Here is a 26191-nt window from a genome sequence, read left to right as displayed (position 1 = left end):
CAAATTAAGAGTACTACAAAGGCTCTTAAAACTCCGTATCAGAATGTAAAAATTCGTATAACAATATAAATATTAAAGTATGTAATTGAGCAAAACCAAAGAAATAAAACATTTTTCTTTTAGATACCAAAGAAGAAGTATGGATAGGCCTTAAGAACATAAATATACCAACTTTATTTCAGTGGTCAGATGGTACTGAAGTTACCCTAACATATTGGGATGAGAATGAGCCAAATGTTCCCTACAATAAGACGCCTAACTGTGTTTCCTACTTAGGAGAGGTAGGAAACCTCCTACGGTTTCTTTATATTCTTATTGTTTCACTTAATGATAATATTAAGATTTCTTTGGTTGGGAAGTTTGTGTATAAGCTGGAAAAGAAAAGGTAAGAGCCCTCTGGATCAGGGTACAGGGCCACGGACCATTACCTGTTAAGAATCGGGTCGCACAGCAGGAGATGAGTGGCGGGTAAGCAAGCATTACTGCCCGAGCTCCCCCTCCTGTAAGATCGGCAGCACCATTAGATTCTCATAGGAGGGCGAACCCTATTATGAACTGCACATGCAAGGGATCTAGGTTGCACTTCCTTGTAGAACAGTTTCATCCCAAAACTATCCTCTTTGCCACCCTCTGTGGAAAAAATTGTCTTCCACAAAACTGGTCCCTGGTGCCAAAAGTTGGCAAAAAATAATCTCAAGTCTAGATTGTCTTTCTGGTAGTTACTTTAAAAGGTAAATAAAAGCAATTACTAAGTAAGCAACCTACATCCTATCTGAGAGCATCTTTTCTGGTCTCAAACAGATACAGAGAATCCCTTTAGAACTCAGATTCTTGTGCCAGACTGATTCTAGCAACCTGCTTTCTCTCAGGACCAGGGCCTCCACCCACCTTTCTGCCATCAATGTGATATTTGGCTAACCACAATTTAACCTGAAAAATCCCATCTTCCAAATTCATGTTCAGATTGTTTTATATCGATACTACTTTGAAAAGTGAAAAAATGATTTTATTTAAAAATTAGGCCTAACATCTTTCAGAAACCATCTTACTCCTATAGAGTGCTCAGCCTTAATAATCCAAAATAGGCTGTGTCTTGAGCAGAAAAGATATATGTACCTCTATGTTTTGTTTGTATCACTTTCCCGTGGACTCCTAATTGGTTATTGAAAGTGACTGTGTCACTTAGACATCTAAAGAGACTTAAGTGGAAGCAATAAATATTATGTGTGTTTAAAAGAAATTTAGAAAGGTGTCACATTTGAAGCTCTATTCAAAATGATATCCAACATGTCTTTAAAAGAACATCAGAAATGGAAAGGGGTTCCTATGGGCAAGAGTGAACTGATGGCATACCTAGACAGCATTCCAATGTTCAAAACTGACCCTTATCACAATCGTCTTATTAAAATTTAATTCGAAGAAAGCAAAGTGACTTAGTCAATTAAGCAAATTAATGTTAAATAGCATATTTGAAAGAGAGAATTTTGAAGTCCAGGTTGAAGTAGAGTTGAAAGAAACTTTTGACCTAGAATTCGTGGAGAATAGCTATTTTAGCCACCGTCATCATTTTACACGTGAGGAAACTGAGAAAGGGAGGTTGATGATGTGCCTAAAAGTTTCAAACTTTGGCTGTGCCTTAGGGAAGAAGATTAGAATGCTGAAACTGCGGGCTGAGTCCTTCTCTCTTCAGCTTTTATACTAAGTGTCCTTTGATGGTTTTATTGCTACTCTTATAAGAAAATGAAATTTATCCACAATGTGACCTGGAGGTGATGCTGAGGTAACTGGTTGTGAGCCATCGCTTTGCAGGCCTGTTGAGTAGCATTTTCTAGCAGTGTGTTCTCACATTTGATAATTCATTTATATTCTCTCTCTCTCTCTCTCTCTCTCTCTCTCTCTCTCTCTCTCTCTCTCTCTCTCCCCCCCTCTCTCCCTCTCTCCCCCTCTCCCCCTCTCTCCCTCTCCCTCTCTCTCCCTCTTCCTCTCTCTCTCTTTGTCTCATAGTTTTTGTGAGTTCAGTTTTGAATATGCGGTAAATAATTTCCTTTCCAAGCAAATGTTTTTGTCTCCTTTCAAAGCTAGGTCAGTGGAAAGTCCAATCGTGTGAGGAGAAACTAAAATATGTATGCAAGAGAAAGGGAGAAAAACTGAACGACACAAGTTCTGATAAGATGTGTCCTCCAAATGAGGTAGGTGAAATCCCTATGTAAATTTTCTCAAGCAGTGTTACAACTTCTTGGTTAGAAATGGTAGCTGAGACTTAAATAATTCAGACTTATAAAATTGAGGAAACTACTAGTTTCTGTTCATTTATGTTAGAACAAGCCAGAAGGCAGTGAGTTACAGCATATTGCTTCTTACAGAAGCAGAAGTTTGAAAATTTCTATAAATATTTGTAGAATTACTAGCCTCAAGGCCGATGTCTTTACTTCCCCCACTAATATTATCAATATTCAAAAATAATTCATCCAGTGACTATTATACTCTTATGATGAGCCAGCCTCCAAGGATAAAGAGAATTAACCCATACCTTTTGTCTGACACAGGCTCACAGTCTTGTGGAAGTTATCTGTGAAATTGCATCCCACCCCCATCACATGTGTGAATTCAATAGCCATGTCCTCAATTTCCACATGTTCTAAGATGCTATCAATGTAACAGAAACATGCTTGACAGACAGGGACACCATCAAGTCTGGCAAACAGTTTGACAGTATTTTTCCTCTGATTTAGGGCTGGAAGAGACATGGAGAAACCTGTTACAAGATTTACGAGGATGAGGTCCCTTTTGGAACAAACTGCAATCTGACTATCACTAGCAGGTGTGACCATCAGTCAACTTGTACTCAGAAACTTTCAACTCTGAGTTCTTTTGCTAAACAGTCTTCATAAGAAAAAGGTGCATCTTCAAATAGAGTCAATCATTGTGAAACACTTGCCAATTTGATTCTCCTTTTGTAGATTTGAGCAAGAATACCTAAATGATTTGATGAAAAAGTATGATAAATCTCTAAGAAAATACTTCTGGACTGGCCTGAGAGATGTAGATTCTCATGGCGAGTATAACTGGGCAACTGTTGGTGGAACAAGGCGGTCTGTAACCTTTTCCAACTGGAATTTTCTTGAGCCAGGTGAGTGTCTTAATCTTTTTTATATGTATATACTTTAAATTCTAGGGTACACATGCACAACATGCAGGTTTGTTACATAGGTATGCATGTGCCATGTTGGTGTGCTGCACTAAAGTAGCAGTATACTGTGACTAGTGAAAGGCAGCACTCCTCTCAAAGGTGTTCCTCACTTACTTTTGAAATGTGAGGGACTCGATGATCTTCAGGATTGGAGGCTATCTATGGAAAAATACACAGAAGCACTGGCTGTGTCTTCCCTATTATGTCCTTGAGAATAATCCAGTGAAAGAAGTTCAAAAACTTAGTTCTCCCAAACCACCGTCTAATGGCTCAGAGCTAGAAGCACCAGTGCGAGTTTTTAAAATCTTTTCTGTGTAAATCTCAAATAGAATCTCAAAGTGCCCATGTGGGGCTCTTTACATTTTCATCTCTCTGCTTCCTAACCTTTTATCAAAACTGAATGTGTTTTCTTCCATTATTCTCAATGGGTAAGAATTATGGAGGCTATCTTGCATTATTTATTTTAATACTGTTTCATACTTTTAATACTGTTATGAATACATAAAATTATGACGGTCATAAAATAAACAGCAAACAAATGTATGTTACCACATACCTCCTTCTATCTTTATTATACCAGCTTTTCCTTTGGATCAGAATCTGGGAGAGTTGTGTTTTGAGGTTTACTAGGTTGCTTAAAAACTGCTCAAAGTTGTTAAGCTAATTTGAACCACTATCCTAAGCAGCAATAGTATTTAGGGTACAGCTCTAGAAACAGACCACCTGGGCACAAATCCTGGGGGCAACCACTTACTAATTCTATGACCTTGAACAAGTCACTTAATTCTCACTGTACCTCAAATTATGACAATAGAATCCCCCCTATAGGTTTGTTGTGAGGATTAATCTTTTTCAAAAAGTACTTTACAAATAGTAAACACCTATCATTATTATTCTGAACAACACATTTCTTTCCTCTCTTTGTTCCATGTCTTTTTATTCTCTCTCCCCAACTTGGCTGAAATAAAGAGTAGGAACACTAGAAGATGTTTGAACTTTAACATTTTAATTGTTAATTGAGCTTTCCACTTCAATCCCAGCTTCCCCGGGCGGCTGCGTGGCTATGTCTACTGGAAAGTCTCTTGGAAAGTGGGAGGTGAAGGACTGCAGAAGCTTCAAAGCACTTTCAATTTGCAAGAAAATGAGTAGACCCCTTGAGCCTGAAGAAGCAGCCCCTAAGCCTGATGACCCCTGTCCTGAAGGATGGCAGAGTTTCCCCACAAGTCTTTCTTGTTATAAGGTAAAGTGACATTCTCATTCTATCCTTTAATGAAGTTATTTTTCCACTATCCTAGTTCGTGTCCTTGTACAAATTATGCTCTTCTCCATAGTCCTATGTAACCTAACTAAAGTGCTCTGGAGCACAGAGTCCTTGGCAGGGCGTCGCGAACCTCTGGCATGAGGTGGTCAGCCCCACACCCTGCACGTGTCCTACCCGAAAAGGCAGGCCCAAGAACTGGCTCCTTCCCAAAGTCTTTTTTTCCCAGTAAGTTGGTATACTATATGCCATACTGCCGCTCTGCCTATGATCCTCATATTCCTCTAATTCTTGTTGTCAAATTGATAGCTCCAGCACTGTTTATAGTGTAAAAAATTATATATATATATTTATATATGTATTTATATTTATATATTTGGGTCTGCATCAGTCAGCTAGTCCCATAAACAAACCATTAGATGCCACCCCAAAATTCGGTGGCTATGACAACAAACATATAGCCTCACATTCTCACAGATCTCCAGGCCATCTAGGGTTTGACTGATCTAGTTCGGTGACCTCTGCTCCCAACTTCAGGTCAGCTGTGCTGGGCTCCAGCCCTTCATTCTAGGACTCAGGCTGAAAGGGCAGCAGTTTGCAGGGGTTGGTTATTCTCGTGGTATATCGCTGGAGCCCAAGAAGGCAAGCCAACCATATAAGCACATTTCAGGCCTCTGCTCACTTTACCTCCACTAATATCCCATCAACACAGTAAGTCACATGGCCAAGCCCCATGCCAAGGGACAAAGAAGTGTACTCCACCCACCAGGGGGTTGTAGCAAGACCATCTAATTATATTACAAGGAACTGAAAAATTGGGACAAATGTAATTTGGCCTGTCCTTGTGTCATCATCTCTTCTTCCGCCTCCTCCTCTTCTTCTTTCTTCTTTCTTTTTCTCCTTTCTTCTTCTTTTGAAACAGCCCAAGTTCCAGGTTTACTTTTGCCACTTTCTGTCAATGTTCACACACCAGTGCAGACTGCTCTTTGGTTCTTCCTCGTCAGAACATAGTTCTATTTCTGTGTGGGTCACAGTGTCTTATATTCAAAATTTCTATTGTTAGCACATTTCTTTGCCAAAGCCTACTCCCAAAGCATGTATATGTATCGTTTACAGCCTTGCCTACTGGTTCATTTTATCTTTCAAGATCCTAGGAATACGGGAGAACATGGATCTTGTTGGACCACTTCCCCAGTCTGGCTGAGGAAGGCCATCCATCTGACCACAGCGACTGGCATCTGTGCTGGCCCTCAGTTGAGTTGGCACTTTCAGCCGGACTAGTCTGTGTCTCAGTATCTGTGCATTTACCTGTGCCTCCATTACACCTTTCAGAATTCATTTCAGGGGCCCACACATGTGACAGTAATTGACTTGAACACTGTGAAACTTTAAGATTATACCAGAAAACAAATTAACGTTATATTTTGCTAAGGTATTCCATGCAGAAAGAATTGTGAGAAAGAGGAACTGGGAAGAAGCTGAACGATTCTGCCAAGCCCTTGGAGCACACCTTTCTAGCTTCAGCCGTGTGGATGAAATAAAGGAATTTCTTCACTTTTTAACAGACCAGTTCAGGTAATGCTTTTAGAATGAGAATTTCTATGCTGAATTTGATGTCCTCTAGATATTCAAAATTGGCACGTCCTTACCCTCTCTCCCTGTTGGAAAAAAAAAAAAATGGACATGTTTTATTATCTGAAAGGTCATTTGTTGCTTAGCAGTCATGCAACATCAAGCACTCTTAATATGCAGACACTATGAGGAATCTAAAGGTGAATGAAATGTATTCCCTACCCTTTGTTTAATAAAGTCCAACAGCAATGTGTGGCAGAAAATCTAGAACATAGGCAAGGAAGGGCCTCGGGAATTCAGAGGGGGGAGGGAGTGTTTCTGGGAGTATAACCAGGAAAAGTGTCATAAAGAAGGCTGATTCTTGGAAGGTAGGTATTATTTCAAAAGGCAAGATAGGAGAAGGAGAAGGAGCCAGAAAAAAATCAGAACATAAGCAAAGGAACTGAGACCAGAACGTACAGATATGGTCAAGGAGAAATGAGTCATACAGATTAGCTAGAGGCCGGGCGCGGTGGCTCAAGCCTGTAATCCCAGCACTTTGGGAGGCCGAGACGGGCGGATCACGAGGTCAGGAATCGAGACCATCCTGGCTAACACAGTGAAACTCCGTCTCTACTAAAAATACAAAAACTTAGCCGGGCAAGGTGGCAGGCGCCTGTAGTCCCAGCTACTCGGGAGGCTGAGGCAGGAGAATGGTGTGAACCCGGGAGGCGGAGCTTGCAGTGAGCTGAGATCCGGCCACTGCACTCCAGCCTGGGTGACAGAGCGAGACTCCGTCTCAAAAAAAAAAAAAAAAAATTAGCTAGAAAATGGGATTTGGATATGAAATTGGAATGTCCTTGTTTGCCAGGGAAGGAGTTTGATCTTAAGTCATTAAGCACAACCAAACAAAAAACAAAAACAAGGTGCCTGTGTGTGTATTTGTGTCTATACACACTCACATATACCTGCATATATACATATATATACAGAGAGGAAGGAGTTTCACCATGTTGGCCAGGCTCGTCTCGAACTTCTGACCTTAGGTGATCCGCCCACCTTGGCCTTCCAAAGTACTGGGATTGAAAGCGTGAGCCACCACGCCCAGCCCGTTTTCAGTTTTGATGAAGTGCGAGTCTGCAAATTTGTTCAATAATAAAGTCTGCGCTTTTGAAAGAGACTTAAAACAAAACTTGCCAATTAGTACTTATCCAGCTCTAAGACTATAATGTTCTTTTCCTGGGAGGAAGGGGCCACAAAATACTACAAAATTGTGAAATTCTAATAAAAATCCTTTAAAAATTAAATTTTTAAAAAATTTTTTAATTTTAAAAATTAAAGCAACTAGCAACATTTTCATTATGCAACAAATAAATTAGTACTGAGTAGCTGGTGGCCTCCAGAAATGGGTCTGACTCTCCAATTTGCCATGGTCTCTAATTTATTACTTCTTGTCCCCACTTCCCTTGCTTATGTTATGTGCTTGTCTCATATGTACTCAAATAGCAATTGAGTTAATAATCACAAGTCATGTGATCATCTTAATAGGTGCTGAAAATGCATCTGGTAAAATCCACTATTCATTCCTGGTTTAATACATAAATATACACTTACATTTAATAAATATAACATATATAAATTCTTATTAGAATAGAAGAATAGTTCAAATTAATAGCCATATCACACTTAATGATGAAGCATTGTTAAGTGCATTTTCCTGAAAGTCTGAAAAAGGTAAGGATCCTATATCATCACTATTGTTAATCTTGGTTTGAAATTCATCTCCTGCACATTAAGATAAAAATAATACTATAATGTGTAAATGTTTATATATATTAAGCAGAGGAAAAGATAAATTATCAGAGTAAAGCATATACTATTTACACTTAAACTAGACTTCAAAAATATATCAAAAAGGGTAATGGCTATTATATCTCTAGGAAGTAAGATTTTGAGCGATTTTTAAAGTCTTTTCTTTGGGCTGGGTGTGGTGGCTTACGCCTGTAATCCCAGCACTTTGGGGGCCTGAGGTGAGAGGACTGCTTGAAACCAGGAGTTCGAGACCAGCCTGGGCAGCATAGGGAGACCCTGTCTCTATAAAAAAACAACAACAACAAAACCCAAAAGATTAGCTGGGCATGGTGGCACACACCTGTAGTCCTGGTTACTCAGGAGGCTGAGTCGGGAGGATCACTTGAGCCCAGGAGTTCAAGGATACAGTGAGACAAGATAGTGCCACTGCACTCCAGCTTGGGCAACAGAGTGAGATGCTGTCTCTAAAAAATAAATGAATAAAATATTTTCTTTGGAAATTTCCATATCTTCCAGATTTGCTTTTTGTTTTGTTTTGTTTTGTGTTTTGAGACAGGGTCTTGTTTTGTCACTCAAGTCCAGTGGTGTAATTACAGCTCACTGCAGTCTCAACCTCCCAGACTCAGGTAATCCCCCTACTTCAGCCTCCCAAGTAGCTGGGACTACAGTCACATGCCACAACACCCAGCTGATGTTTGTATTTTTTTTGTAGAAACAGGTTTTTTTCCATGTTGCTCAGGCTAATCTCAGATTCCTGGGCTCAAGCGATTCACCTTCCTTGGCCTCCCAAGGTGCTGGGATCACAGATGTGAGCCACAGTGCCTGGCCCAGATTTGCTCTAATATAGCTTCTGCTGTGTTTTTCTCATTAGAGAATGTAGTTTCACTACAGTGTACTGGAAACCTAATGTAAAATACAATACCTGTGTTCCATAAAGATTTATTTATTAAGCATCTGTCATAGAATCTCAGGTATTCTAGACATCATTGTCTAGTGTTAGAAATTAATATACAAAATTTCACTGCAGACTGACCCAAGGTAATTTGTATATACTAAATACCAACTCTCGGGTTCTTTTTGAGGTGAGTGTTAGCTATTCCCTCAACCTTGAGAATAGATTATAACAAATACAAAATTCAGACCAAAATTTTCCATACATACAGACATTTGCTATGCAAACATTTATTGAAGCAGACACAAAACATCTTATACAACCTGTTTTGTAAGCTTGACAACATCCCAGCAATCTGTCCTTTTTGGTGTTTTAACTATCACCTTGCACAGGTTTACTTGAGCAGATGTGGCAGCATTCTGTTCCCATTGTAGTGAGTATCAGGCCGTCACAGTCATAGGACCCAATGACTGGATGTGGGATTGTTTAGAATCAAGCCCTACTAAGATACAGGCTGTGGCCTCACAAAATTCTAATATATTCTTGAGAAGTGTGAGAGTTTCTCTAAATATTTTAGCTAATCCCCGCATCTCAAATAACTTATATTTCACCAATGAGAGCCCAATCCTACTATCATGCCGATGAACAAGCTTCCAATTTCAGCGACATTAACCCAGTTCTCACATTCACTCTGCTCATGACCAAAGCTTCCAGTGTGACTTTGGTGATCATGGAAGTCCTCATGATGGCCACCTCTGGAGCATGGCCTTTCTTTTTTTTTTTTTTTTTTAATTGTACTTTAGGTTCTAGGGTACATGTGCATTTTTTAAAATTATACTTTAGGTTCTAGGGTACATGTGCACAATGTGCAGGTTTGTTACGTATGTATACATGTGCCATTTGGTTTGTTGCACCCATTAGCTCATCATTTACATTAGGTATTTCTCCTAATGCTATCCCTCCCCCATCCCTCCGCCCCATGACAGGTCACGGTGTGTGATGTTCCCCACACTGTGTCCAAGTGTTCTCATTGTTCAGTTCCCACCTATGAGTCAGAACATGCAGTGTTTGGTTTTCTGTCCTTGTGATAGTTTGCTCAGAATGATGGTTTCCAGCTTCATCCATGTCCCTACAAAGGACTCGAACTCATCCTTTTTTATGACTGCATAGTAGTATTCCACGGTGTATATGTGTGAGGCATGGCCTTTCTAATACACCACCAATACTTCCTGACATGTAAGTTTCAAGCAGGGCAACTTAACGGCCCTTAGATTTCAAGCTTGACACAGACAATATCATACTATCCAGGTAAAGTATTTTTAAGTAAAATGCTGATATAAGGTCTAGATTCCAAGCAAGCGGTTGGTAACCCTAACTGGAACGAAGAGCCGTGGATAAGTACTAAGCAATGAGGTTGTAGATATTTGTGAGAAACAATAAGCAGAAAACATTGGAACATCATATGTGATAGAAATGACCATTAAGAGCATCCATATACAGAATGAATTACACCAGGAAACAAAACATGAAAGGAAACTTTTATGATTTGTTTCTTTGTTTTGAATCACACTTGTTGAGCACTCCCTTCTTTAAAAAATTAATACAAGTTCATTATATAAAATTTGGAAAAGATAAAAACAGATAATGAAGCAATCACCTCAAATCCTAGCTCCTGATTATAAACATAGTAAACACTTAATGTAAACCCTTTCCATTTACTTACATCTCTACACATATAGCTTTTACAAAACCTATTTTCCATAGAATGTACTATGTTTAATTTTTTTCTAATAAAAATAATGTATATTGAATTTAGAAAACAGAACAGCACAGAGAAAAAACAAATCTCCATAATCCCTTCACTCGTAGGAACTGTATTTTATTTGTACTTGGATCCTAGCAGCTAACACAATGCCATAGTAAGCATACTGCGTTGTTTGCTTAATAACTTCTCCATAATAAAGAAAGTGTTTGCCTGTGCTGTGCTTACAGAACATATTCTAAAACCAAAATTGTAACTATGGCTTAAAGGAAAGAAGGAAGCAAACCCATTTATATTAGAAAATGATTCTAAAGCGTACTCCTTGATGCCTTGGCTTTTTATTGCAGGAATTGACCTTTCTCAGCAAGATATCTATTGCCCAAATTGTGTATTGCATGCCAAGGAGTTAAGTCAGATTACTGCTGTACCTCTCACAATCTAAGTTCCACATCTCTATTTGTATTTCAGGGAAAAAGATTCATGGTGCACCAAATCATTAAGGCTCTAAGATCTTTGCAACTCCTAATGGTAGCCCAACAGGGAAAGCCATTGTAGGGCAGAAATAGCCATAGGTTTAGAGAAGAAAGCCTTGTTTGCGATGCCATTGCTGCTGTGTACACTGCCTCCTGTGATGTGGCATGAATGGATTTAGACATAAATCTAAGGCTTTGTAGAATAAGCACCCTCATCAAATAGTATTTATTGGGGCTTATGGCTGACATACTGTTTTCCTTAGCAACCAGATGCAGCAGGAAATTTGATTGAGAATAGGAATTTTAACACAATTACACATATTAACCTTTTATGCAATCTCTTCATAACCCAGTAGTTTTAAAACCATATACTTAGTGCTTGGAGTCCCAGGAATTTGTAAAGAGAAAGAGGGAATCTCAGTTTGACTTGATTCCCTGGTTATGATCGGGTACAATTTTTTCCTTCACATTTTCTAAAATTAACATTGGAAGTGTGCAATGATTAATGTGATAGCCAGTTTCTTCTTCCCTTTATCTTCCTACAGCTCAACTAGGTCAAACCAGGAATGAGTTACAATTGAGGAAATATTTTCCACTTCTGATCCCGCACACAAAAAAAATACATACACGTAGCTATTATTTTCTGTATTTATGACATGTTAGAGAGTTCTTTAAAATGAAGCTGAAATCTGTAAATTTCTGTGTTCAAATGAAACTCAGTTTCAGAAAGTAGTAGAGATTAGAAATTTTGGACAATCGAGCAAACTCTTCTCTAGGAAACTGTCCTCTGAGATGCAGTAAAGGAGCCAGAAATGGGCTTGAAAGCAGAGATGTTTCTAAGTAGAAGGAAGGGGAGCTATTAGCTGAGAGAAGACTGGGTAAGGGCTTAAGGAGCCTAGAAAGTTGAGGACAAACCTCTAAAAAGGCTGCCAGTGGGAGCCTCTGCAATGCAGGTGACAAATGATCTTTGATTGTCTTCCTGGTTGTATTGTGGATTGTGTAAAGAAGATAAAATAGCTAAGGCTTACTTTAGGGAAACACAAAATTCTACACGAATTCCCCAGGCCCAAATATACAGTATGCAAAGATTTGGGAGAAATGAAGTTATTTCCCCCAAATAAATATGAGGAAGAATACTTAACTGACTCTCTATTTTAGCCGTCTGGCTCTAACTGTGCTGTATATGCCAGTTGTCTAGACCCTGTGGTTTAGAAATCCAGCACTCGGGTGGTCTGATACACTCAGAAGCCTGTAAGAGAGCTCTGATGAGCAGAAGGCATAAACTGCAAATTCCTCTTTAGCTGCTAAATTTAAACTGGACTTGATTGTCTCCACTGGATATATCTTAAATCCACAAATTGGTGGATCTTTCTCTGTGGAAGAAAACAGTATAACAATGAAAACCAAAACAGGACAGTCCTCATTCATATTCCATTGCATTAAGTCAAAAACCTTGAGGTTGAAAAGATGAAAAAGTACTTATTGTTGTTAAAATACGAGGGAATGTTGAATAAAGGTAAGAAATAAAGAAAAGCAATTATTTATTTAAAAATAAGAAATTAGTTTAAAATTCTTTGTTTCAGCCTTTGATTCACTAGTACATTTTATTAAAATGAACTTATGATATTTCTCTGTAGACTCGTAGCTATATGTTCCATATATTCCATATATTCTGCTGAACTTGAGAATATGCATTGTTTTTAGATTTGAAATCTACCCCTTCTTTAAAATGTATTCTATATTATACTTACAGGCATATTACATTTATATATGTATACACACATGTACTGATCATACATATGTGCCAACAAAAAAGGTTAAATTATATGGATTATTATTTGTCACCCAAAAGTGTAATAAATTTTAGAAAATATTTTCAAATGGAGTTAGAGGCAGAGAAAAATTTCTATGCTTATATCACGTCTACTTATGCTGTATATTTATCCCTGGCCAGAGCATAAATGTATTTGAGGGGAAAGATTACTTAGATATATGTTCCTGCCTCCATATGCTTGTGTAGATAGTCTTCCTTGGAAGGCCTACCCTTCTTCCTCTTGGCCAATCTGATTACTGGCATTCGGATCGTGTCTAGAAAGAAATGTTAGCCATCCCTTGAAGAATATCTTTTGTCCTACCAACCTCATGAAGTCTTTCTTCATTTTCTGCAGTCCACAGTGACCTCTCCTTTCTCTGAACTTTTGTATCATCTAAAATGTGTACAACTCATTTGATAGCTTTCATAAATGGCCTTTAGTTTTTTGTTCATATATATCTTATCACTATTTCATATTACATTTGAGGGTAGATGTAGGTCTTAAACTTCTCTGTGTCATCATTGCTCCTAGCTCAATGCCTTTTACATAAAAGTATAATACTTATAGATGATAAGCATAATCACTTAAATGATTACTTAATATATTTTTCTGGTGTATTTCTTTGGCACATAAGCAATACTCACATTCTTGTTTACTTTAAACTTGGTGGGTAGTAGGAACTCAACTATGTTTCAACTATTGTTTAACAAAAATTTAGCCAAATAGTTCTGCATTTTAAAGAAGATTATTTGATAGTGTTATAGACAAACACTTTAAAGAAATGCCATTGTTGCTTTTGAGTGTATCTGAAAATATTCTTTAATATTCAAGCACTACAGTAAAAGTCTTTTTTCCTCTTAAAATTCAAAGAATGGTTTTTGCCTTTCATATGAAGAAAACAGCTTAAAATGTAGTTTTAAAAGTATGGTACTTTTTATGTAGCTACCCCATATTAAGGACTTAGTTTCGTTTCAAAAGACTTCTTTATGTTGCTTGAAACTGTGCTTTTCAATTAGTGACGCACTTTAGACATGTGAGTGCTAAATATTTTTGCCAAGCATTGTCCTCGTATTTTTAACACTTGCTTTTTACATAGTGGCCAGCGTTGGCTGTGGATTGGTTTGAATAAAAGGAGCCCAGATTTACAAGGATCATGGCAATGGAGTGATCGTACACCAGTAAGTTAAAACATTTTTGTTTTAGGTAGTATGGAAGCACTGTTTCAATAACAAGTTGTTTGTTAAATAATACAGCCACACCTAAAATTTATATGGAACCAAAAAAGACCCTGAATAGCCAAAGAAATATTGAGCAAAAAGAATAAAGCTGGAGGCCACCACACTACCTGAGCTCAAAAATATACCTCGAAGCTATAGTAACCAAAACAGCATGGTACTGGCATAAAAACAGACACATAGACCAACAGAACAGAATAGAGAGGCCAAAAATACATCCACATATTTATAGCCAACAGGTTTTCAACAAAGATACCAAGAACACACAATGGGAAAAGGACAGTCTCTTCTATAAATGATAGTGGGAAAACTGGATTTCCACAGGCAGAAAAATGAGATTAAGCCCTTATCTCATATCATATACAAAAATCAACTCCAAATGCATTGAAGTACTAAATGGAAGGCCCCAAACTGTGAAACTACTAGGAGAAAACATAGGGGGAAAGCTCCATGACGTTGGTCTGGACAATGATTTTTTTGGATATGAACTCAAAAACGCAGACAACAAAAGCCAAAATAGACAAATGGGATTACATCAAACTAAAAAGCTTCTGTACAATAAAGGAAACAATCAACAGAGTGAAGAGAAAACCTACAGAATAAGAGAAAATATTTGCAAATCCTATATATATATATATATATATATATATATATATATATATATATATCTGATACAAGATTAGTATCCAAAATATAGTCATGCATCACTTAACAATGGGATACATTCTGAGAAATGCATTGTGAGGTAGCGGTTTTGTGCAAACAACATAGAACATACTTAAACAAACCTAGATGGTATAGCCTACTACACATAGGCTACACATCTAGGCTCTGTATTGCTCCTAGGCTACAAACTTGTAGAACATGTTACTGTACTGAATCCTGTAGGGATTTGTAACACAATGACAACATAGAACAGGTACAGTAAAAATATAATCTTGTGGGAACACATCTTCAAGGGATGGCTAACATTTATTTCTAGCCATGATCTGAATGCCAGTATTCAGATTGGCCTAGAGGAGGAAGGATAGACCTTCCAAGGAAGACTATCTACACAAGCATATGGAGGCAGGAACATACATGTAGGCCATCTGTGGTTGACTGAAAGGCCATTATGCAGTGCATGACTGTAGATAAGGAACTCAAACAAATCAATAGCAAGAAAACAACCTGATTTAAAAATGGCCAAATGACTGAACAGACATTTCTCAAAAGAAGACTTACAGATGGCCAACAGTCATATGAAAAAATGCTCAACATCACTAATCATCAGGGAAATGCAAATTAAAACCATAGTAAGTTATCACCTCCCACTTGTCAGAATGATTGCTATAAAAAAGACAAAAGATACATGTTGGTGAGGATGTAGAGAAGAGGGAACTTTTGCACACTGTTGGTGGGAATGTAAATTAGTACAAACATTATTGCAAACAGTATGAAGATTCCTTAAAAAATTTAAAATAGGCCGGGCGCGGTGGCTCAAGCCTGTAATCCCAGCACTTTGGGAGTCCGAGATGGGCGGATCACGAGGTCAGGAGATCGAGACCATCCTGGCTAACACGGTGAAACCCCGTCTGTACTAAAAAGTACAAAAAACTAGCCGGGCGAGGTGGCGGGCGCCTGTAGTCCGAGCTACTCAGGAGGCTGAGGCAGGGGAATGGCGTAAACCCGGGAGGCGGAGCTTGCAGTGAGCTGAGATCCGGCCACTGCACTCCAGCCTGGGTGACAGAGCGAGACTCCGTCTCAAAAAAAAAAAAAAAAATTTAAAATAGAACTAACCACATGATCCAGCAATCCCACTACTGGGTATATATTCAAACGACGTGAAATCAGAATGTTTAAGAGACTCACAGGATGACTGCAGCACTATTCACAATAGCCAAGATATGAAATCAACCTAAGTGTCCATCAACAGATGAATGGATGAAGCAAGTGTGGTACATGTACACAATGGAGTACTACTCAGCCATAAAAGGGAAGGAAATCCTGCCATTTGTGACAATGTGGATGACCCTGGAGGACATTATGTTAAGTGAAAAAAGCCAGGCACAGAAAGACAAATGCCATGTGATGTCACTGAGATGTGGAATTAAAAAAAAAAAATGGATCTTATGGAACTAGAGAGTAGAATGGTGGTTTCCAAGAACTGGGGCAGATGAGGTGGGGGACTGGGGAGATGTTGGTCAAAGGATACAAAATTTCATTTAGATAGGAAGGATAAGTTCAAGAGATCTGTTGTACAACAAGTTGGTTATAGTTAATAATATGTTAGATTCTTGAAAAATGCTAAAAGTGGATGTTAAGTGTTCTCACCACAAAAATGATAACTATGTGAAATAATGCATTTGTTAATTAGCTAAGTTTAGTCAATCCACAATGTATATATACTTCAAAACATCATGTTGTGTATGATAAATGCATATACTTTTATCTGCCAATTTAAAAAATAAAATAAATACATTCACATATCATACAACCATTAAAATTATGTGTCAAATGAAAATAGAGTCATATACAGGCAGTAAGGGAAAGACAAGTTACAAATCTTCTTTTTATTTTTAAAAACTCATATGTATAGTCTTTCTATATATAGTCAAAAAGTAATAAAGCTATAAATATAGTAGTCATCTTTGGGTAGTATGAATGATTTTTTTCTTTTTCAAATGGGGTCTCACTCTGTCACCCAGGGTGAAGTGCAGTGGTGCGATCTCAACTCACTACAACATTCACCTCCCAGGCTCAAGCGATCTTCCCATCTCAGCCTCCCCAGTAGCTGAAACCACAGGCGCCCACCATCACACCCAGCTAATTTTTTTTTTTTTTTTTTTTTTTTTTTTTTTTGAGAGGAGTCTCGCTCTGTTGCCCAGGCTAGAGGGCAGTGGTGTGATCTCGGCTCACTGTAAGCTCTGCCTCCCGGGTTCACGCCATTCTCCTGCCTCAGCTGCCCGAGTAGCTGGGACTACAGGCGTGTACCACCACGCCCAGCTAATTTTTGTATTTTTTTTTGAGACGGAGTCTTGCTCTGTGCCCCAGGCTGGAGTGCAGTGGCGCGATCTCGGCTCACTGCAAGCTCCGCCTCCCCGGGTTCACGCCATTCTCCTGCCTCAGCCTCCCGAGTAGCTGGGACTACAGGCGCCCGCCACCTCGCCCAGCTAATTTTCTTGTATTTTTAGTAGAGACGGGGTTTCACCATGTTAGCCAGGATGGTCTCGATCTCCTGACCTCGTGATCCGCCCGTCTCGGCCTCCCAAAGTGCTGGGATTACAGGCTTGAGCCACCGCGCCCGGCCTAATTTTTGTATTTTTTAGTAGAGACGGGGATTCACCATATTGGCCAGGCTGGTCTCTAACTCCTGACCCTGTGATCCACCCGCCTCTGCCCCCCAAAGTTCTGGGATTACAGGCGTGAGCTACCGTGCTCAGCCATGCCCAGCTAATTCTTATATTTTTTTGTAGAGACGGGATTTCACCATTTTGCCCAGGCTGGTCTCAAACTCCTGAACTCAGGCAGTCTACCCATCTCAGCCTCCCAAAGTGCTGGGATTACAGGTGTGAGCCACCACACCTGGCCACAAGTGATTGTTTTCAAAGCTTTCTCTTTATGCTATTTATTTTCATTTTTATAGTGAGAAGCTATTCTTTTTATTATCTAAATATGGAAGAGTAATACAAAAAATAAAATATCTTTTTTTGGGGGGACTAGGTGGGGATGAGAGTCTCGCTGTGTCACCCAGGCTAGAGTGTGGTGTTGCCCTTGTGACTCACTGCAGCCTCAACCTCCTGGGTTCAATTGATCCTCATGTCTTAGCCTCTCAGGTAGCTGGGACCACAGGCACATGCTACCACATCCAGCTAATTTTTGTATTTTTTTGTAGAGATGGGGTTTCACCATGTTGCCCAGGCTGGTCTGGAACTCCTGGGCTCAAGCCATCTGCCAATCTTGGCCTCCAAAAGTGCTGGGATTACCAGCATGAGCCACTGTGCCTGGCCAAAAGTATCCTTATTGGAGGAAATTATTTGTTTGAAGAAACCTCTAAAAAATCCTTGCTATTATTCCACATGTTTATATTATCCTAAGGAGATATTAATGTAATGGTTATAGGAGCAAAACTATTCTCAGATATTCAATATTTACTCCAAATTACAGTTGTGTCACCTCGTTTTTTATTCTTTCTAAATGTAAAACTCCTTGAATTTATTTTTAAATTGGAGCATACCTGAGATTAGTTAATCAAATAACAAGCATTTCAACACGTGCAAAAAAAAAATGAGAAAAGCATTTTGCAAGCTTGATTCTCTATGACTCCAGTGGCGAACTTAATACACCATTAACCTCAACTTCTGAAACTGTGGCTTCCATTGTTTGGAAACTTATGACATTATGCCATTTGCTAAGTCCTCTCATGATTCAGCATCATGATATAAAAAAGAGATGAAAAAGTTTTCTTTCTGTGGCATATGAACACACTTGAGTGATTAAGGCTGCCTAAATTACATCTAAATTGCAAATATTTATACATCAGTCTTAAATTCTCAAGCGTCTCTTGTCTTTTCAGGTGTCTACTATTATCATGCCAAATGAGTTTCAGCAGGATTATGACATCAGAGACTGTGCTGCTGTCAAGGTCAGTACAGTGCTGGAAAATCTGCATATTTAAAACATAAATCCATCACCATATGCAATCAAGTAATGGATCCATGGAGTGTCTTTGTGTGTGGAGCATGATGTTAGATGTGGTGAGAGATAAGCACACCCATGGCCTGGCCCTCAGCAGCCTAACTTACACTTCATTTGAGAGGATAAAATTCATATTCAAGAAAACCTCCCTCATTACCATGCAGTAATAAGCTCCTAATGAGTGGGCTGAGGAAGGCTAATGAAATTCAGAGGAGGAAGTGAGTCCCATGGCCATTTCCAGAAAGAGGTAGGACTTGAACTGGGACTTTAAGGATGGATAGAGTTTCTACAGATGGGATAGAGTAAGGCTTTCTCATGAGGGGATGGTATGAGAAAGTGGCATAAAATAAGGTGGGAGTGGAAGGAAGAGGGCAGTGAGGAGAACAGCATACAGATCAAGAAGTGTTCATTGGTGCTGTCCTTGATAACAGTATTAGGAAATCAGATTGATGCCACGTTCAGGAATTTCTATACTTCTAGATAGGCAACAGGGCATTTTTTAAAGTTTCTGAGTAGGGAGAGTCACATGAACTAAGGAGGGTATGAGGAAGATTCATCTTGAGACAGATGACAACATGCAACAGGTAAGATTGGAAGGCATAAAAGACCGGTTAGGCATCTTCCTTTGCAGAATGCATTCATGTATCCATTTCATAAACAGTCCAAGGGGTCAGTGAGGCACTGGGGGATAGAACAGTGACAAGGTGCAAGGCATAGCCATTGTCTTCACAAAACTGAAGTCTAGTAGAAAATAAAGACAAGTAAACAAGCAATTACGACACCATTGAGTAAGGACTTTGCCAGGCGAAATACAAGTTTTATGCAAGAACAAGACTATTATGAGACAATAATAATGATGGTGATGGTGATGGTCTATGGTGGTTGTGATGATGATGATGGCAGCAGTTAACACTGATCTGATTAATTCCTTTATCAGGCAGCCACTGTACTAAGCATGTCACATATGTCACACAGCACATAAGCAATCTTGTGAGGTAGGCACTGTTACTATATTCATCTCACATGGAAATTCGAGCTGTGAGTAATTTACTTCAGCTTACATGGAGTAAATTTAAACTGAAAGAACTGAGATTTACACCCAAGTGTGTCTGGGTGTGGTACTCTTAACCACTATGCTATATGACTAGGCATTTATAGAAATAGAAAGGGTACTGATTTATGGAGAAAATTGTATGTTTTAGTTTAGATATTTTGAATCCAAGCTAGCTATAAGATGTATGCTATGGTAAGTTAAGATCAAGAGTCCTAAGTTGAAAGGAAAATGTATATTTTTTAAAAAAAAAAGGGCCAAGAAGTGAATTTGGAGGAACTGCCAACATATAGAGTGAAAAAAGATGAAGATGGAGGAGACATCAGGTAATATCTTTGATTTGTAGTCCAAGAAAGAGATTGAACAAGGTGGCTGACCAGAAATGTTACAGGAAGGCTGAGGCAAATAAGAACTCAAAGCCACAGGAAAGCACGATTTTCAAAGTAACTCTTCTAGTAATAAACTGTGTAATACATGGCATTTTTATAGATTCCCAATTTAACATAAGAAAAGGTGAGAACTTCAGAGAAGCTTATGGAATTTTTAGGAGTGTTGAGAACACTGGTACAATAAACTGTTCTAGGGAAATAGAGTTGCCAAGTATGGAGAGATTTGAAAATCTACCAAATAAATAAAGAGATATTAATGCAACCTGCATCAGGAACAAGCCCAACCAGGGCAGTGTTCTGTAAGGAAAATCTTACCTCACCTGCCACAGAACCCCCACAAACTTGGTCTTGAGAGAAAATAGTCCAAGAAGTGATGGATGCTCTCCCGAGTAATGCCTTCCCCTATCCTTTTTCTCCTACTTGTTAACTGGATTTGTAGTGAGCCATCCTGGAGAAGGGCAAAATCCTAGAAATGGCATGGTAACACCAGAGAAGGAGCCTGAGCCGCTGAGGCTGGACTTTTATGTCACTCTCTGATCTAATTTGATCACAGCTTGGTGCTTGGATAGCTCTGAAATAAATATCCTAACAAAAATTGTCAGGCGTGGGGGAGAAAATTTGCATTTTGGACATAAACATGACCTTACAACATATTTCCCTTATTAGCCCCTTTGAAGGCTCTTGCTCAGGGTATTACTGTTTAAATATTACATTCATTCATGTGTTCATTTATTGAACAAATATATTAGGTGCTAGAGCTAAAATACAGATCAAGATCATAGGGCTTACAGTTTAGTGTTCCATAAGGGATGTATCAACTTCAAAATATTCTGCAATACTTTTCCTCTTTTAGGTATTTCATAGGCCATGGCGAAGAGGCTGGCATTTCTATGATGACAGAGAATTTATTTATTTGAGGCCTTTTGCTTGTGATACAAAACTTGAATGGGTGTGCCAAATTCCAAAAGGTAAGTGGTAATTGTTACTTTTCACAACCTTCTCATGTTAACATTGTGAATGCTTAGTTCAAAGTACCTAGGGGAGCATTGTGATCTATAATTCTAAGGTCTAAAAGCCTATGATGATGCAATTGATATGTGGAGCACCCCCTGCCTGACTCTGGCTTCCAATAGAAGGCTAGCTTATTGAAATTTGGTGACATCTTACTCTTGATCATGCAAAAATTTGCATAGAAGATAAAATGTAAGGTTCATTTAGGGAGATTAGATTTTGGATGAAATTATTTTAAGCAAAAGGAGAAATGTAGAATCATTTTAATTTTTATTTTGATGCAAAATGAAAAAATAAAGATAATCTTGGGAATAATAAGGCAGAAGTCAAGAAATAAAAATGTGGCAGGTCTCTGTAAAATTTAGAAGCAATTTTCAATGAACTACAAAACTGCTAATACTTTATATAAATTCAAATTTGAGAAGCCAGTTAGATTGATAGTATAGCCTTTGGTAACAGAAAGGAGAGTGGGGAGAAATGTAGATACCATTTTACTTCACTTTTTCCAGGAAAATATGAAATATTAAGAAAAATGTCAAGAAGATCTTAATTCTCAAATTATTATTATTATTATTATTATTATTATTATTATTATTTTTAAGACAGAGTCTCACTCTGTCTCCCGGGCTGGAGTGCAGTGGCGTTATCTTGGCTCACTGCAGCCTCTGCCTCCCAGGTTCAAGTGATTCTCCTGCCTCAGCCTCCAGTATAGCTGGGACTACAGTCACCCATGACCACACCTAGCCAATTTTTGTATCTTTAGTAGAGTCAGGGTTTCATCATGTTGGCTGGGCTGGTCTTGAACTCCTGACCTCAAGTGATTGGCCCGCCTCAGCCTCCCAAAGTGCTAGGTAGGATTACAGGCATGAGCCACCTCACCCAGCCTCAAATTATTTTTAAGCAGACATTGGCTGTATTAAATTAATTAGCAGAAAACCCATAGAAGGTTTTAAAATAAATCTCTGAACTGAATGTAAACAGATCGTTGAAACTAAAGGTGTATCCTCCTACAAGTTCTCAAAGAACCCGAAGTTCACATCATGGAAGTGACTATTAGAAGACTGTTTTCCCTAAAATAGTTAAAAGAGCTTCAGATGTGACATCAGGTAGTAGCGAATCTCTTTCACAAAGGCAAACTGTCAAACCATTTGTAAAAGAGAGAGAGAGAGAATGTTGTGTTGATGGGTTTTTCTAAAGGATAAATTATGCCTGAGTTATTCTTGATTATTTTATTAAACCCGAAAAAGGGACAAAGGAAAACCAGTTTGGATATCCTTTAAACAAGTGGAAAAGTAACTTGTACATAATTAATTCGGACAATGTCTCTGTTTTGAAGTGTTAATGTGAGCCTCCCATTACTCTCTGGCATTTGTTAGCATTCCACAGACAGTGTCATTGTTCCAACCAAGGTGCCCTCGATGGGAGCTGCTACCCCCACCTCCTGTTTGAGCAGCGGAGCAGACCCCAGAGTTTAAACAAGAGCAACCTTAGAAATGGCAAATTAGTCACCACAGAAAATAGTATGAAGGGCATGTGGAGGAGTATATATATTTTTAAACATATACTTTTAACAAGAGAGAAAGGAATTAACCCACTTAGCAAATATAAATCAATTAATCAAACAAACCTAAAGAATTCCACCTCTATGATCCCCATGCAGAAAGAAAATAAAATACTAAGCTCCTGTTCTCAGTCTGTCTCAATCACTTGAAGCAATCAATGATTGCTTGCTCCAGGGTTTAAATGCTATGTTCAACCTTTTTTGACTATACTGTATAACTTTCTAAGTTATGATGTGATGCATTCAGCTGGTTGGATATTTTCTTGGTTATTAGAGCAGCCTAAGTTTTCTCAACTTATATTCATCTGTATTTTCTGGTTTTCTTAAAGAAGTTTTCCTCTTATGTATCCTAAATCACCATGCCTCTTCTCTGGCTCTTCCTTTTTATTACTTGGTTCTAATGAATCCTGTCTTCCCTAAAAGAGATATTTTGACAACCTGTAAATTTGAAGTAACCTCAACCACAGTGGATATTTGTACTTTTTAAGTATTCTTTTTTTGATTGAGAAAACTGTGTCAAAAATAAGGCTCATAAAAGTGTTTTTAGGAATATTACCTATGATGCCATTACCCAAACATAGCTATTTTTATTGTATTTCTTGATGCCTTATACACACATACATGTTGTAATCTTGTATAAAAAACACCTTGCATCCTACTTTTCTCACAATTTAAAGATATTTAAAGGTTAGACATAGCTTTCCCTCCCCCACACACAAATAATCAGAAGCCTTTGACAAGATTACAGACAAGAAACTATGTACATTTTGAACTGACTTGCAACGTTATTGTTGGAAATTATCCAATACGAATCGAATTGGCTCAGAGAGACTAAAGATGCTGGCTATGCAGGCAGTCCTCTGAGTCGGGTCTTCTGATGCCTGCCTGAGGCTCACATGCCACACCAAAATTAAGACTAGCTATTTTACTCTGTAATTTCTAAAATTAAGCAAATGATGTCTTTGACTTGAAGCCAATGTGATCTGTAGCCAGAATGAAAAGGGGGAGGAAAGCAAATAGGCTCCCATGGGGAACTGCTCTGTGCCTGGCCCTGTGCTGGCCGCTTCCTCCAGGGCGTCACATGTGACCTCACTCTCTGTGAGTCAGGTAGCCATCTCGTTTTCATAGAGGAGAAAATCAAGGCTCAGAGGGAGTTAAGCAATTCATCGGAAATACCATAGCAGCAAAATGCATAAGGGCATTTGCACACTGACCTGCCCAGCTTCCAACCCGGAATTCTGTGTAGCATGCCATATTTTCTCCATTTCCATCTGAGAATCCTCAGTGACTTTTATTATTTTCCTCTCAGTTATGTCTCATCTTCTCAAAAGATTCAACATTGGAGCATTGTACGTTGTTTCCAAGGATATCTTGGAAGACAATAGACTCTATCAACCTAAGTTTATAGAATAGTTATTTGTTTCATTAGATGGAGAAGTGGTTCCTGAATAACTTCACTTTACAATGATGATTATTTTGGTTCCTATTTCTTATGCTTCTGTGTGACACATACAATATCATTATTTACTTGTTTTTACTTTCTAATTCTTAGCTATGTTTTATCCATCTGAACTTCTTTTGTGACCTCTGTGACACAAGGTAAAAGACTGCTAGAAATACTTCATTAATATTTAACAGATATGCCTTTTGGATTGCTCCTAAAGCAGCTTTAGCATCGGCCCCACAAAATACAACTAAAGTGGCCGGGCGCGGTGGCTCAAGCCTGTAATCCCAGCACTTTGGGAGGCCGAGGCGGGCGGATCACGAGGTCAGGAGATCGAGACCATCCTGGCTGACACGGTGAAACCCCGTCTCTACTAAAAAATACAAAAAACTAGCCGGGCGAGGTGGCGGGCGCCTGTAGTCCCAGCTACTGGGGAGGCTGAGGCAGGAGAATTGCGTGAACCCGGGAGGCGGAGCCTGCATTGAGCTGAGATCCGGCCACTGCACTCCAGCCTGGGCGGCAGAGCGAGACTCCGTCTCAAAAAAAAAAAAAAAAAAAAAAAAAAAATACAACTAAAGTGATCAAAACATGAAATGGCTTGGCTAGAAATGGACAAGCCTCAACAATACTGCAAGTCCTTTTGAGCTACATTAAAGGCCTTACTTATGGTATACCCTGATCAGTCATTGAGTACTAATGCCACTTGCTTTCTTCCTCATACAGGCCGTACTCCAAAAACACCAGACTGGTACAATCCAGGTGAGTTAAGAAAACTGAAATTTAACGAAAGCTGCTTGTCACTAATGCATTTAGTTAATTATTTAAGTGCCAGCTTCTTCTCTGTACATCTTCAAGTGAGACAAAATTTCTCCAGGCAAGGAAGGTAAGTGACTGGTATGGGATGAGGTGATGAGGATGGTTTCTTCTTTCCCTGTGAGTGCAGGGGAATGGCAGAGTCACTGGCTCAGGAATCTCTTGTTCCTTGTAGTCAGTACTGCCCCAGCCAGAGAGGGCTAGTAATCTGAATTACTATTTATAGTTCTGAACATTAACTCATGCTTAGAGGACACAGTTTGCTTTGCATAGTCATAACACTAATCTCTTTCTTCTTCTTCTTTAGAGCGTGCTGGAATTCATGGACCTCCACTTATAATTGAAGGAAGTGAATATTGGTTTGTTGCTGATCTTCACCTAAACTATGAAGAAGCCGTCCTGTACTGTGCCAGCAATCACAGCTTTCTTGCTACTATAACATCTTTTGCGGGACTAAAAGCCATCAAAAACAAAATAGCAAATGTAATTTAAAAGAATCTATTTTAAATATATTTCTTATTTTTATATTTATTCCATTTAAAAATATTACAAAAATTTTGCCAAAATCTACAAAAGTTAAATTTTTCTTTAATGTCAGATCTGCCTCACAACATCCAAATTTATTTCATGTTAGAAAAATTAAGTAGAATTGCTTATGTTTATAATATACAAGATTAATAATAAATGTCACTTTATAAGGTAAACATCAGTAGATAATATAAATGATTCTAATTCCCTGTCACATTTTTTACTAAAAGTCAACTTTACAGTTAACTTGAGTTTCTGTTTCTACTAATAAGTAACTTTGCAAAATAGCCTTTGGGAAGAAAAATAATTTCTGTATTTTTAAATTTACAATTAATTGCAATAGGATACTGTATGCCCACTTAAAGTATTAGTCTAACTAATATATGCCCATAATTACAGCTACCATGTTTCCGTACCCACAATAGGATCTGTAAATATACAGAGAGTTTTCAACTACTCTTTGGCACAAGGTCCTGGTTTGTATAATTTTGAAATCTAAGTAAGGAATGTCTAGAAATTATAGTGGTTAGTGATTACAGTAAGACAAGGTATTTGAATCAAAACCCTCAAGAAAGCTCAGCACATATAAGCATGGATGTTTGGCTTGTTTTTCAGATATCTGGTGATGGGCAGAAGTGGTGGATAAGAATTAACGAGCAGCCAATAGATGATCATTTTACCTAGTAGGTGACATCATTGATTCTACCTTTGTAAAGTTATCACTTAAAAG

At 38.6% G+C, this 26191-nt stretch overlaps 1 protein-coding gene across 4 annotated transcripts in view; it reads left to right on the top strand.

Moving 5' to 3' along the window:
- LY75 (lymphocyte antigen 75) overlaps positions 1-26191 on the top strand; it is a 94660-nt gene that overhangs the window by 23632 nt on the left and 44837 nt on the right. For all 4 annotated transcript variants that reach the window (XR_012421151.1, XR_012421152.1, XM_005573280.4 and 1 more), the window contains exons 8-19: positions 124-281; positions 2079-2189; positions 2733-2821; positions 2961-3130; positions 4231-4430; positions 5881-6023; positions 13849-13930; positions 18543-18611; positions 20958-21072; positions 24844-24879; positions 25241-25416; positions 26077-26144. Coding sequence is in view for 2 of the 4 variants with exons in the window: in XM_005573280.4 (XP_005573337.3) it covers positions 124-281; positions 2079-2189; positions 2733-2821; positions 2961-3130; positions 4231-4430; positions 5881-6023; positions 13849-13930; positions 18543-18611; positions 20958-21072; positions 24844-24879; positions 25241-25416; positions 26077-26144 (1417 nt within the window). In the remaining 2 variants the exon portion in view is untranslated. The remainder of the gene's footprint in view (positions 1-123; positions 282-2078; positions 2190-2732; positions 2822-2960; positions 3131-4230; positions 4431-5880; positions 6024-13848; positions 13931-18542; positions 18612-20957; positions 21073-24843; positions 24880-25240; positions 25417-26076; positions 26145-26191) is intronic.

This window comes from Macaca fascicularis, chromosome 12 (assembly GCF_037993035.2).
Source record: "Macaca fascicularis isolate 582-1 chromosome 12, T2T-MFA8v1.1".
Taxonomy (NCBI): domain Eukaryota; kingdom Metazoa; phylum Chordata; class Mammalia; order Primates; family Cercopithecidae; genus Macaca; species Macaca fascicularis.
The sequence above is the reverse complement of the archived record's forward strand: the minus strand, read 5'-3'. Positions and strand labels throughout refer to the sequence as shown.